The sequence below is a fragment of the Corylus avellana genome, chromosome 11 (genome assembly GCF_965113065.1).
Source record: "Corylus avellana chromosome 11, dhCorAvel1.hap1.2, whole genome shotgun sequence".
In the NCBI taxonomy this organism is placed as follows: Eukaryota; Viridiplantae; Streptophyta; class Magnoliopsida; order Fagales; family Betulaceae; genus Corylus; species Corylus avellana.
The window spans coordinates 19,909,882-19,923,689 of record NC_142500.1 but is presented as its reverse complement, the minus strand read 5'-3'; the positions used below and the strand labels follow the sequence as shown (position 1 = coordinate 19,923,689).

At 33.0% G+C, this 13,808-nt stretch overlaps 1 protein-coding gene across 1 annotated transcript; it reads right to left on the bottom strand.

Moving 5' to 3' along the window:
• Window positions 1-10,211: 10,211 nt before the first annotated feature.
• On the bottom strand, window positions 10,212-12,465 carry LOC132166710 (myosin-16-like). The gene is made up of 3 exons (XM_059577578.2): window positions 12,392-12,465; window positions 11,216-11,469; window positions 10,212-10,568 (listed from the first exon to the last, which is right to left on the bottom strand). The coding sequence occupies exons 2-3, from the start codon at window positions 11,466-11,468 to the stop codon at window positions 10,525-10,527; spliced, it is 297 nt and encodes a 98-aa protein (XP_059433561.2). The 5' UTR covers window position 11,469; window positions 12,392-12,465; the 3' UTR covers window positions 10,212-10,524.
• Between the last annotated feature and the right edge of the window lie 1,343 nt (window positions 12,466-13,808).

Here is a 13,808-nt window from a genome sequence, read left to right as displayed (position 1 = left end):
TGCCCAAATTAAGCTCAATAGGACCGATGAACGGTTTACGGTCAACACATGGGGTTAGTTAAGGTTGTCAATTTCTTACACGATTTTTAAATTCAACATGAATGTATTATAACAGGTTAGGGTTGAAGGGTATGATCTATTTAATTAAATAAATTGAGTTCAGGTTGACTTATTTAATTTTATACTTATTATTCAACACGTTCAAAATTTTACACACAACACCAATTAGAACTTCAAAACAAGATTCAGGAATCAAGCTAAGTAATTGGTAAGACTAAGTGATCGATGTAGTTAATTGTATTGGGTAGACCAAGAGGCAAGCCAATGTCCGGAGAGTTTTTATTGTCATGAAACTAATTAATTAAAGGAATGCATGATTTTCTTGAAAAGAAAAGAGCTTCAAATACTTTTTTTCTATGCGAGTAAAAGAGCTTGAAATGCTTGTAGAAATGAAAAATGATACTAAATTAAGACTACGTGCCAAATTCATGAGGCCGAAGTGAAGCTCGTGGTTGTTGAGATATATGTTATTTTGTTTACAACCTCATGAAGGAAGACGATGAATTGAAGATAAATAGATAATAGAGAGAGAAATCATTAAAATAATGAGTTAATATGCTACATGAAATTTTTTTACTGTAGGAAGCTTAGATGCCGTAAAAAAATTAGAGCATAGGTGCGCGCTGTAATTTTTTTGATGGTTTAGATTTAACCTTATTTTCTCTCTCCTCCTTATAATCAAAAGCTTAAAATTAGATCTTGACCACTAAAAAACTACTACACTTGTGCTCTAGTTTTTTTTTGTTTGGGAAAACTTCACTGAAGACCCATGAACTTTCACCCGTTTTGAAATATATATCCTCCTAAACCTCAAAATCTCTCAATTTAGTCATCAGAACTTTCAATTGATTCCAATTTTGACACCTTCGTCAAATTTTAAACGTCACATGACATTATACCCCTGACTTTTGTATAAAATTCCAACTTCCAAAACGTTTTTTTATTAAAAAAAAAAACAAAAATCAAGGATATTTTGGTTTTTTTTTTTTTTTTTTTAATTTTTAACGGCTAAAATTAACGGAAGGGTCCAAATTGAGAGCAATTGAAAGTTCAGAGGACTAAATTAAGAGATTTTGAAATTTATGTAGGGTATTTCAAAACAGGTGAAAGTTTTAGGATTTTCAGTAAAGTTTTCCCTTTTTTTTAGAGAGACATTATTCATTCAACTATCTTTTAACTATTTAGTTTTGCAAATTTAATTAATTTATCATTAGATTTGTGAATTTATATGGGTCCTATACAAATTCAATAGTAGATTTATTCATTTATTATACGAAAATAGTTAAAAGACCGTTGAAAAAATAATTTTTATCATTTATCTTTTTTACCGCACCTAATAAGACAAATCCGTAGCAGTACTTAAATTATTTTGAAGCATTTGTTGAGAGTCAAAGGGGCATATATGAGTTTTAGCTATCAACTTTATTATTTTATTTAAAATATTTTTTTAATCTCTTTTTACTATTTATAAAGAAGACAAAGAACAACATTATTTTTTTACTAATAAATGATGTAATCTTGAGCTACAGTAGCTATTTTAACTAGGGAGATATTATTTTAACTATTTTAACAATGTCAGTGTTCAAAGCATCTCGAACAAACTCTTTATATGGCTTATAATCGCTTTAACAAATGTTTCAAAATAAAATAATTTATTTCTCTTTTCTTCTCCCTTCTCCCTTAATTCTCTTTAATTCTCTCCCTTCTCTCTCCTCTTTCTCTTCCTTTTCTCTCTTTGAAAAGTTATATTTAAATTTAAATAAAATAGAAGATATAATAGAGAATTTTGCACTTTTTTATTAATTATTTTATAATACTAAAGATCAGCTCGTAGATGAATTTTAGCACTTTCATATAATTAATTAACCTGCCTTCTAGATAGAGTACGTGGACGGCGGTGGGCCCTACGTACAAATAAAGCAATGAAGGCCCTTTCCCTTTTTCGATATTTACTTGTCTTATTTAATTTTTCGTGTTTTCATTTTATTTAATATTAATTGAAGAGAAAAAGGGAAGAGAAAAAGGGATTGCATCATTTGCATGGAAAATGCCTTAATATTCTTGATCAGCGCATATCTAAATATTTGATCAGCATATCCAATTATTTGATAAATATTATAATCCTGCTCGCATAGAATAACTAAACGTACGTACGCCAACCAACCTCGCACTCGTCACTGACCATTAATATAGAGAATTATATATTAATTTCCATTAAAGTTCATATACCCAGAATCCTAGCTATAGCTAGCTAGGTTAACTATTGTTAAAAAAATAAATATTAACCTAAAATATTTTTTCAACCTAAAAAAAATATTTTCAACCTAAAAAAAAATCATCCGGGCACATAGGATTTTTACATCCGATTAATTTGCATGAATATTTTTGATAGATTTCTAGTAAAACTTCTATAGAAATGTCTTTGCTGTTCACTGCAATTCAATTAAATTAAAATGAGTGTTGACTTTAGGCCAACTAATATAAAATTAATTAAGGACGAGAATATTCTTTTCTCATCCTGAACCATTTTGATTTCTGTTTGCCGGAGTTGTAAAACGCAAGGATTCTGGAGCTGAGTTGCAGTGTTTGACTTGAGCTGCTATATATTCTGCAGCTGAGTTTCCTGTTTTTACTGGAGGGTGAGTTGTAGTTAGATTAATGTTGTTTAATTAGTGAGATTCTTATTCCTAATTAATTCCATATAAAATATTATAGAGATTTGTATACCTTTACGAAACCAGTGATCACTTCAAAGAAATATTCTTCCTTTTCCTTCCTTTTGGGAATTTATTCAACTCTTCTTTAATAATTTATAAAAAGGGAAATGTAGAATCTATTCTTGTGCATCTGAAATGAAATGTTGTGACCTTGACTCTTTATATATACAACGTACCACATGAATTAACACTTTTTTTTTTTTTTTTTTTTTAAAGGCATATATGTTACACATCATTCTTCGACCCATTTCCCATCCATCTCTTTTCCAAATATAATGGTAGATTTTTCTATCCACTATATGGAGATGGGAGAAAGATAAGATGAATAATGATTTTTATAATTTCTCTTTTATTTTTAATGACAAGAAACTTCTTCAAGGTAGGACCATTACATGTACTAAGAGGGACGGAACCAAAAATGTAAATTTGGAGGGTAAGATGTACTTTTTAAAAAATAGAAGGGTCCCCCTTTGCATTTTCACCCCTATCTAGTAAATTTTAAATCCGTACAAAGCGACTCCTTCACAAAGATAAAGTAAGATGCCACCAAAATTACTAAAACCTTTGTGATCACTTTGAGCCAACGCTTGGAGTCAAAAGACTAACATGTTAGAGAGACAACTCAAAGGTCAAAGACACATAGGCTGTCTTACGCCGGTGACAATTCAAATTAAGGTCAAAGAGACAATTACATTGTAGAATGTAGATTCCTTTGTCTTTATTTGGCAGAAACATATCTCTGTTCACGTGAGGGCATGCATGTAATTTTGTTAGAAATTCTTCAGGTTATCTCCCTATAAATTCGGAGGACGTCCACAACAAGGACAGACGACAAGTAAATATGCTTCATGTAGTGATCATCAAAGTAGTAGTGCTTTTCCTGTTGAGCATGATCATGCACGCATATGTCTTAGGCGCAGTTTCTCTATCTGTGCTCAATTTCGCCGCCTACAGCCAAAGCCCCGACGTGGTTCCTTTGCCTGCGTCACGGAAGCTGGTTCTTGTACCTCCCTCCGCACCCGATCCGGGCACATACATCCCCCCTTCAACAACCATTGAAAGCGCATTCGTGAGTCACAATGCTGCTTCTTCTTTAAAGTCACGGAAGGTGGTTCTTGCACCTCCATCGGCATCCATGTCGGCCACATACATCCCCCCTTCCACAACCAATGAAATAGCCGACGCTGGACACAACACTGCCCCTTCGCTGGAGTCACAAAAGAGGGTTCTTGTACCACCACCGGCACCCAATCCGATTATCCCCGCTTCATCAACCAATGAAAGCGCCTTTGTGCCTCACAACGCGGCTCCTTCGCAGGAGTCACAAAAGATGGTTCTTGCACCACCTTCGGCACCTCATCCAACCTCTTATATCCCGTAATAAGATCATCTTTGATCAGAAATAAAACGAAGTTATTTTATTATTAAAATTTAATGTTGTTATATCTAACTGTGTAAATATGTTAGCATGTCATTTAAAAAATTTAAATGATGTGACATCATTTATACCGTTAGATATAACAATTTTAAATTTGAACAGTGAAATGACTCGAAATAACCCCTCTAAATTCTCCGTCAAAGCGCGGGACGTTAAGTCCTGGTTTAATGTTACATAGTATTATTTGTGTTAAGTGCTAATAGGATTAGCTAGGGTTTTAGTCTCCAATTTCCACTTCCAACGTTTTTATCGCCTACTTCTAGGGTTTGTCTTTGTTTTGGTCGGACCCAAAACTCTTCAATGGTTTATGGCTTCCACATAAACCAAAATGGTGTCCCCTCTTGACGCATGCACACAGCAAAAAGGACCGAAAAGAACAGAAGATTACAATGGAGTCTTCTCTACAGAAAATCACCAAATCGTTCAACAAAGACAAACCGATATTGTTTTGCTAAAAGAAGTTGCAATGAAGAAACCATAATAATTGCTTTGCATAATTATATCTTTCAAATTGGATTTGGTGCTTGTAAGTTGTAACAATGTGTTTTCTTCAATAAAAATGTCATTCATCTACTAAAAAGAAGAAGAATCTTGTGTGGCCTCTCCTTTATCATTACATGTGATGTATATATATATGTTGAGTTTATATTGCCCCGGGATTTCTACTCATCGATCTTAGGTTCTTGCTTATTTTCGATCAAGTACTGATTTACAATCTGTCAAACAACAATCGATTACTGACTAATACCTTTATAAACAACGATCACTTCGATTTCCAAAAAAACCTAATCACGTCGATATTGTAAAAGGCTTTGTGCCAAAAGTTGTCTTTTGATTTTTTGGAAAAAAAAAATGTTTATACAAAAATAAAGAAGTTTTTTGGAAATGAATTTCTTTTTATTGCCTGGTAACATGACACATCTTTAATAGGTGATATTTTTCAAGCCGTTCGATATTGTAAGAAACGGCCTAAATTCCGTAATTTTGGAATTTTTAAAATTCTAGTGGATCTTGATCCAAAGCACAAAGAGTACCCCAAACCTCAAAATCTTACAAACACTTATCTATCACCTGATGGTTTGGGATATATAAAATTTGCAAAAAAAAAAGTTATGGGTACCAAATTTTTTACAAAAAAAATGAATATCAAAATGATATGGAACTTATTCATTAGTATTTTACAGCATTTCTCTTGGTTAATTGTTTTGATAATGTCCAATGAAAATGCTCCATATCATTTTGGTACCCAACACTTAGTAAAAAATTTAGTATTCTTAGCATTTCTCTAAAATAATAATTAAAAAAAAAACTCTCAAGACACATAATTAGGCTATATACCGCCCGACATAAGAATGCTTTATATATATATATATATATATATATATATATATATATATATATATATATATATATTAGTGAGGAAAAGAGGAAAGCCAGAAAATATTTAACACACTCTGAATCTAACTTAGAAGACAATATATATCTTGGAACAATGAGGAAACATGTCTGTTTCTCCTAGAAAATAACCTCATTTCCTTTCTTCCGATGAGGTAAACACCATATAAAACAAACATAAGCCCGACAATGAGATCATACTTGAGAGATTTTCCTTCGAAATGGAAAGCAAGTATTCAACTTCATATATCACAAAACAAAACAACTCTCACAGGGTACGCTAGAAACCAATTGGCGGTAGGGGATGATTTGAACACCGGAATCTCCTCGGCGCGTGGACCATTGGCGGTAGGGGCTCCCACGAGCTGGTGGCGAAGTAGCTAGATGCAGACGCCCAGATTGAGGCGATCTTAATTTATCTCCCAAAATATTTTGATAGCGTGGGTCTAAGAGGAACGGAAACGAGAGGTCTTGCGGGAAGATGAAGATGAGGAGATTACCTCAAGTCAATTGGTGGAAGCTTGCATGGTTTCTATATATGGCTATATATATATAGCTTAGTAACAGGGGAGAGAATGTAGAAGTGGGGTTATAGTAGGGATGTAAATTTGTACGTGTTTTCTGCAAAAGTTGTATAGAAGGGAGACCACCTTTTTTTTTAAAAAAAAAAAAAAAAAAAAAAAATTTATTTTAATGTGGGTTTAGCAAGAGGATTTTGGCAGGAGATTTTGTGGGATTGTTTGGTTGAAAACATGCAGACGAGTTGGGAAGATATTATGCATTGGAGCTCGAGGGAGTTGATGAAGTTCAGTGGAAAGATGAAAGGTGTGTAATATATATATAGTATAGTTTGTCGGTAAAAAAAATCTCATTTATCTAAAAAAAAATTGAAGAGGAGGTAGGAGGGATGGAACCTGCGTCGGAGGGAGAGCAGGCTTTGTTGTAGGAGATCTCCTAACAGGTAGAAGAAGATGAAGGTCAACAATGAAAATGGTGGTGGATGAGTCATTTCTCTCTTTACCTCTTTCTCTTTCTCTTTTTCTTTTCCTTTTTTAACTTTTTTTAATTTATTTTTTATTTAGGAGAGAGAAAGAGAGATAATGAATAAATCTGGATTCATTATTAGCATTTAAGAAAATATCATTTTTTATTTTGGAAAATAAGAGTTGGATGTCTAAAAATTGAATGATTTTTCTTTCTTTTCTTTCAATATTTTTGAGATCCGTTGAATTGTTATTATTTTGTTATACATTGCGATATATATATATATATATATATATATATATAATTTCGAAAGAAATTCGGAAAGTTAAATACAAATATACTTTTGTCGTGTAGTATGACTGGCGTTTACAAAGTCATGTCGGATTGATCTTGCACTACGTTTGATCTTGCACTACCCGATGTTGAACCTCTTTAAAAAGCACCTTTGTTCCGCCTTTTTTACTACAGTGAGACAGAGAGAGAGAGAGACAGAGAGACAGAGAGAACGCACTACGATTTTTTTTTTTTTTTTTTTTAATTGGGTGTATTGAAATTTTAGGTTTTGAATATTTTTTCTTTACTAAAATTTCTCTTAGTGGTTTGCCGGTGGAGGTAAACTTGTTAAGCCAAACAATATATGTTAAATGTGTTTGGGTTACTTTTATTATGTTACTTTCTTCTTTATCATACTCTTAAAATTTATTTTGTTACGTCTTTCTTGATCTATCATTCTTTTTTTTTTTTTTTTTTTTTTTTTTTTTTTTAATGAAAGAAAGATTCACCCCACTACACCCCTTGGCATTTGAGAATTATATATATATATATATATATATTTGATGAAAGAAAGATTCACCCACACTGCACCTTAGCATGTGAGAATCACACACAGACACACACACACACACACACATATATATATATATATATATATATATATATATATATATATATAACATTATATTCTCACATGCTTTAGAGTAAAAGGATATTAACTATAGTGTAAGCATATTTCTCGGCAATGGTTATTAATTTATGTAGCTAGAGTAGGTCCTATCTAACTCTTCAATTAATCTCTCACTTATCGAGAGATTGTGAACCCTACACTTGATTATGAAAAGTATTAACATAATAATTGAATGATTAAATTATCATTTTTCTGTAATACTAAGCTTTGGAATCAAAAAAATATTTGCTAAACTTATTTAGTAGCTAGAAATAAGTGCCACGTGCATTTGTATAATTAAGTTGCATTTCTTGATCGACCCGTTCAAATTTTCATCTTTGTCTCATGCGTGCAAGACCCTTAAAACATTGCTCCCTGCTACTCATATGACTTTGACTTTATAGACTGGGTTAGAATTGCATACATATATGTGTGAGCTAGGAAATTTTTTGTATGGATTTATTTGTTGCGAAAGGATATTGTTAATTAGTTCTAGTTAATTAGACAGAAAATAAATTGGTCCTAAGAGTATGAGTGGTAGCTAGACAATTGTTTATGTTATTATTATGAGATTAATGGTGGATTTTTATAATAATTTGATTAACTTAATTAATTAGTTATAGCCAGATTTGGCAACAATTACACGACATTTTTTTTTTCTTTTTTATAATTTGAAAAGCAAAGATTTTGCAAGCTGACAATAATAAACTGGATTATTAGTTGCAGAGTATTAATTTGATGTAATTTTGCGTGGCCCTCGTTCATGATATGCCTTATTCGATCACATATTGAAGTTGGCCCAAATGCTTGATTTGCTCAATTCACTCGCTACACGTACATTTTGCTGCAAAGTTTGCAGGAATTAATATTTCATAGTACATTTTTATTTTGATTTTTAAATATCCTTTTTGATCTATCTCATTTTTCTTCAGCCTTGTTGAGAGAAAATTCATATTATATACCTTATTTAGAGTAAAAGGATTTACTTAATCCGTTGGAAGCCGCCTTCAAGTGCATCCTGTCTCCTTTATTGGTTTCAATTTTCAAAATTCAAAGATTAACCTTTCGATCTTCATATTGAAATTCTTTTATTTAAAATTAAATATGTTTATCTATTTATAGTTTCTCAACCTCTTGGTGCATGTTGTTGAAACAACCAGTTACAACTTACATGCATGCATGATGCATGGACGTACATACGTACAACCAAATCTTACTTGATATGGTTGTAACCAGGCAAGAAAAAATAAATAAAAATTGAGATAGTACATGAAGAAAAAAAAAAAAAAGATATATAATTAATAAAAGTGAAATCAAGTTAATCATTTCCAGCTTAGCTGATCATCACCATTTACGTACGTCCACCATGCAGGGGTTGCGAGCACATGCAGCAAGGCCAGCTGGCTAGGTGCACCTGCCTGAACCCGGTTTCGGGACGTAAGTGCATGGATTGGGACCAGGTGGTGGCACTATCCCCCTCAGGGACTGGAATTGTTCTCTCTGCAGTGACCTTGTGGCTCCAAGCTGGGAAGAAGCTAAGAAAATGGCGAAGAACAATAGGATTGTGAGCACTTGTCTATAAGAGAGACCCATCGTCGTCGTTTCAAAGGAAATTAATGAACTTTCTTTGTGATATTTTTCTCTACTCTCTGGTGGGTTTTGGGCACAAGTTAATTTGAAAGGAAATAAACTTGGAGTTGGTGTGAGAATGGAGGAGATGGAGAGCTATTTATATATATATATATAGAGAGAGAGAGAGAGAGAGAGAGCTTCTTTATATATGCTTGACCGGTGCATAAATACAAGTTGGACGAGGCATCGATCGGGTTGAAGGTTGAACCCTAGCCTGTCGAACGTATCAAATTAATACACGCTGTATATGTATAATAATATTTCAAGGTCAAAGCATTGAAAAATATAGGGAATTAATGGGTCTAAAAACAAATAAAGGTAGTATACATACGGTTGAAAAGTTGAACAATGACCGAGCCTTGAACGTTTATGAGACTTCAGCCCATGTCCACGCAACGGAACTCTTTTTCTTTTACCGTGACAAAAACTTCACATACTTAATTGAGGCCCAAGTAAACCCATTCCCACTTAAGTTGATTGGTTCAAAATGCCCAAAGCTCAACAGGAATGGATGAACAGGTTACGGTCAATACATGAGGTTTGTTGAGGTTGGCAATTTCTTACAAGATTCGCGTTAATTAGGTTTGAGATGCAAGATCCATTTAGTTAATTAATTAATTGATTTAGAGTTAACATACGTCCAACACCCGATCCACAACACCGCAGGCTAGTCCAACCAAAGCCATGAACTTCGAAACAAGATTAAGGATATATGCCCAAGACAAACAAGAACTGACCACAAATCCTACTACGTACCTTGTTCCCCTATAAAGATCTTTGGCATCCTTAATCTAATGCAAGGTGCCACAAAAGCATGGATGCGAGTGAGAGTGCTTGCTAGAAGGAGAAAGCCCAAACTCATAAAATAGTTTAGGATTTTAAAAAAAGAAACATTTTACGGAAATTAAATAATAAGAGTTTTTTATCAACCAAAAATGTTTCGATTTGATTAGGATTTTCGGTCATATCAAACAACCAAAAAAAAAGGGAAAACATATTCCAGAAAATATTTTATGTCGAAACAAACGGAGCCTAAACGCAAAAGCTAGGAAGAATAAATTTATTCTTGGAGATTGTCCAACATAGAATCATGTTTTTGCACTTTTGGCCCTTTGCCCGTTTGAGCAAGTAAAATCACAAAATATGCAAGTGAACTAATATAGCATTACTTATCTACAACCGACTAATGACTAATTAAGCATCCTAAACAAGATTATCAGTCCATCTACAATCTTTTATGACAACGAATGTGAAAATTCATTTTTGAGTAGGTACCTATTCTACAATGCCAAAAGGCCCAAGTTTTATGAAACTAGCTCATATCGAAGCTAGATTTAATATAGAAAAAAGTTCCATTAGAAGTAGTCATCAAATGCCCTCTCCTTATCACTTTCAAATCCTGCACAGTGCACCAATTCAAGGAAAAAAAATATATATATATATCATTGTTAGCTTGGAAACATTCCATATTCAAAAGATTAGCAAATAAAATTGGAACATAAAAATGTTATCTAAGAAGCAAGGACAAACTGAGATGCAGACTCAGAGGGAATGAATTGCAAATAAAATTATGTTCCAACAAAGTGAGAACTTTCGGGCAAACTCGGTGCTTTCTCCCTTGCAATAAGCCAAGTAGCAACAAGCTGGTCCATCATCTCAAGTCATTTGATCTTTTGATTTTAGATGTCCATTTTGCTTTTGGGTGCTTCTCTTGTATACATTCTTCATATTAGGATTGCACACCTTATTGCATTTTTTTAGAGAAATTTATTACTTAATAAAAAATTTAAAAAACTACCTATTACTTCTCCTCTTAGAGTTAACGAGGGATCAATTGAGATTTCTTGAATTAGACAAACATTTTTTAATTAAATATGATAAGGCTATGCAAAAGTATGGAGGTCAGAAAGAATATTTAATTTAGTGCATGTAGGAAATCAGCTTATCAAAAATTTATATATCCATGGATCTCTTTGTTTGATTCAATCCTTTCAGCAACTTATTTTCACTTCTACTCAATGCAATACACTAAGAAGATGGACTGACCTGAGAATTCTGCTGCTGAAATATCCTGAACTATCAGTTGGAAGGAACTCGAGTTAGTGGCACAGAAGGTTGGTGAAGCTGGAATTGGAGCTGCAAAAGTGAAAGCAGAGTCGGAGGATGAAGCATCTGAGTTACTGGAAGTGAATTCAATCTGTTCATCCCCATCAACGGGTCCAGAAGTTGAAGTCTGTCTTGATGAAGTAGACAATATCATTTTCAGCTCTGAAACTTGACTTGACATGGAAGACATCATCCTGAGACACACTAAATTAGATTTAGTATTGGTCAAATGACTTAAGAGAGGTTTTACAAGTTGTCATAATTTTAAAATGATTGCAACTTCTATCGAATGCAAATACTTGAAGTATCTTCTGTATTAATACCATGCTCATTTCCTTATGCTCCCAACCCCCTCTCTCTCTTTAATTTTTATTTATTTATTTTGTTGCTAGTATCTTCTGCATTCTTTCTCGTTTTCACAAAAAATTTCTTTCCATTTTGTCCACATTTTCAAGTATCTTTCCACAAGAGTAGGTAGCAAGGTCTATAATCTTGACTCGAAGAATATGTTTTCTTGTCATTAACACTTCAAAAAAAAAAAAAAATCATTTATTTTTCCAGTCAGAAGAGTAGAAAAGAAGTGATCAAGGCCAGACTCAATGGAAAAGGCAAAGTGGTCGAAAGAAAAATGAATATCAAATGGTCACAGTTATATTAGCGCTTAAAACATCTTCCAAATGGTTGATTTTCATCTGTTAATCTCCCTAAGAGTGAAATTTTCAAGATTGTCAGCAATTTTGTGATATTTTCTATATTATAAGATAATATTTGCTCAAAAAACATGGGGGGTTTGATACGGTCTCATCTTCAACTTGGAGGACTTAAGGCTAGGAGAGAGGGCTCTCTCCCGGCCATCTCCCTAAAGAATAAAATAAAAGAGAGAAAATATTCGGATGCCATACTATCTTTTTACAACCGGAGTTTCATTCCAAGAATTGGTTCCACATTTAGCAGTGAACTATGTCACACGCAAGCATTTATTGTCAGATTTGATTTAATTGTTGAGGAAGCACCATGTCAAATTCTACATCTAACATTTCCAAAAAAGGATTATGTTAATCAACAATTGTGAGATTATAGCAATATTCTTGAAGAGCATCATACTAATAATACTACCTGTTCAAGGAGTCCTGAAGTTGATGAACTATTCCGTCAGTTTCTTCTAATTTTTTACGTCTTTCTTCATTTGATTCCTGGGCTTCCCCATATTTCCTTTCATATTGATCAACTCTTTGTATTTCTGCCCACCGCAACAAGGCCTGTGTAAATTAGTAAAACCACATAAAATATATGAAAAAGGAAGTTGGAATCCCTAGGCCAGAAAAATAGGAATCTTAGTATCAGTAAGTTGTGCCAACACAAAAAACAACTTAAACAAGGAAGCTCATTCTTCAATTCCCTAACTGCATCTATCAATAATCATATTCATCTTCACGTTTAATTTCGTGAATGAAGCAATTATATATATATATATATATATATATATAATTGCTTCATTCACGAAATTATATATATATTTTCTAATTTGAAAGAAATTTGGAAAGTTAAATACAAATATACTTTTGTCGTGTATGACTTTTTTTGGTTGGTTTTGTCGTGTGGTATGTATGACTGGCGTTTATAAATAAAGTCATGTCGAATTTATCTTGCACCACCCGATGTTGAACCTCTTTAAAAAGCACCTTTGTTCCGCCTTTTGACTACAACGAGAGACACAGAGAGAGAGAGAGAGAGAGAGAAAGAACTCACTAAGAAAAAAAAGTTAGGTATATTGAAATTTTAGGTTTTGAGTATTTTTTCTTTACTAAAATTTCTCCTAGTGGTTTGTCCGTGGAAGTAAGCTTGTTAAGCCAAACTATATATGTTAAATGTGTTCGAGTTACTTTTATTATGTTACTTTCTTCTTTTTTAGAATCTTAAAATTTATTTTGTCACGTCTTTCTTGATCTATCACTCATTTTTTTAGTATTGATGAAAAAAAATTCAAACACCCTGCACCCCTTAACATGGGAGACTCACATTTTTTTATTATTATTCTCACACGCTTTAGAGTAAAACGATATTAACTATAGTGCAAGCATATTTCTCAGCAATGGATATATATGTAGCTAGAGTAGGTCCTGATCTAACTCTTCAATTAATCTCTCACTTATCGAGAGATTGTGAACCCTACACTTGATTATGAAAAGTATTAACATATTAATTGAATGATTAAATTATCATTTTTCTGTCATCCTAAGCTTTTGGAATCAAAAAAATATTTGCTAAACTTATTTAGTAGCTAGAAATAAGTGCCACGTGCATTTGTATAATTAAGTTGCATTTCTTGATCGACCCGTTCAAATTTTCATCATCGTCTCATGCGTGCAAGACCCTTAAAACATTGCTCCCTACTCATATGACTTTGACTTTGTAGACTGGGTTAGAATTGCATACATATATGTGCGAGGAAATTTCTTGTATGGGTTATATATTTGTTGCGAAAGGATATTGTTAATTAGTTCTAGTTAATTAGATAGAAAATAAATTGGTC

Coding starts and splice junctions, on each gene's coding strand:
- LOC132166710 (XM_059577578.2), bottom strand. CDS start 11,468: ATGATGTCTTCCATGTCAAGTCAAGTTTCAGAGCTGAAAATGATATTG. Junction 10,569..11,215: donor TTCAGCAGCAGAATTCTCAG/GTCAGTCCATCT, acceptor TGCACTGTGCAG/GATTTGAAAGTGATAAGGAG.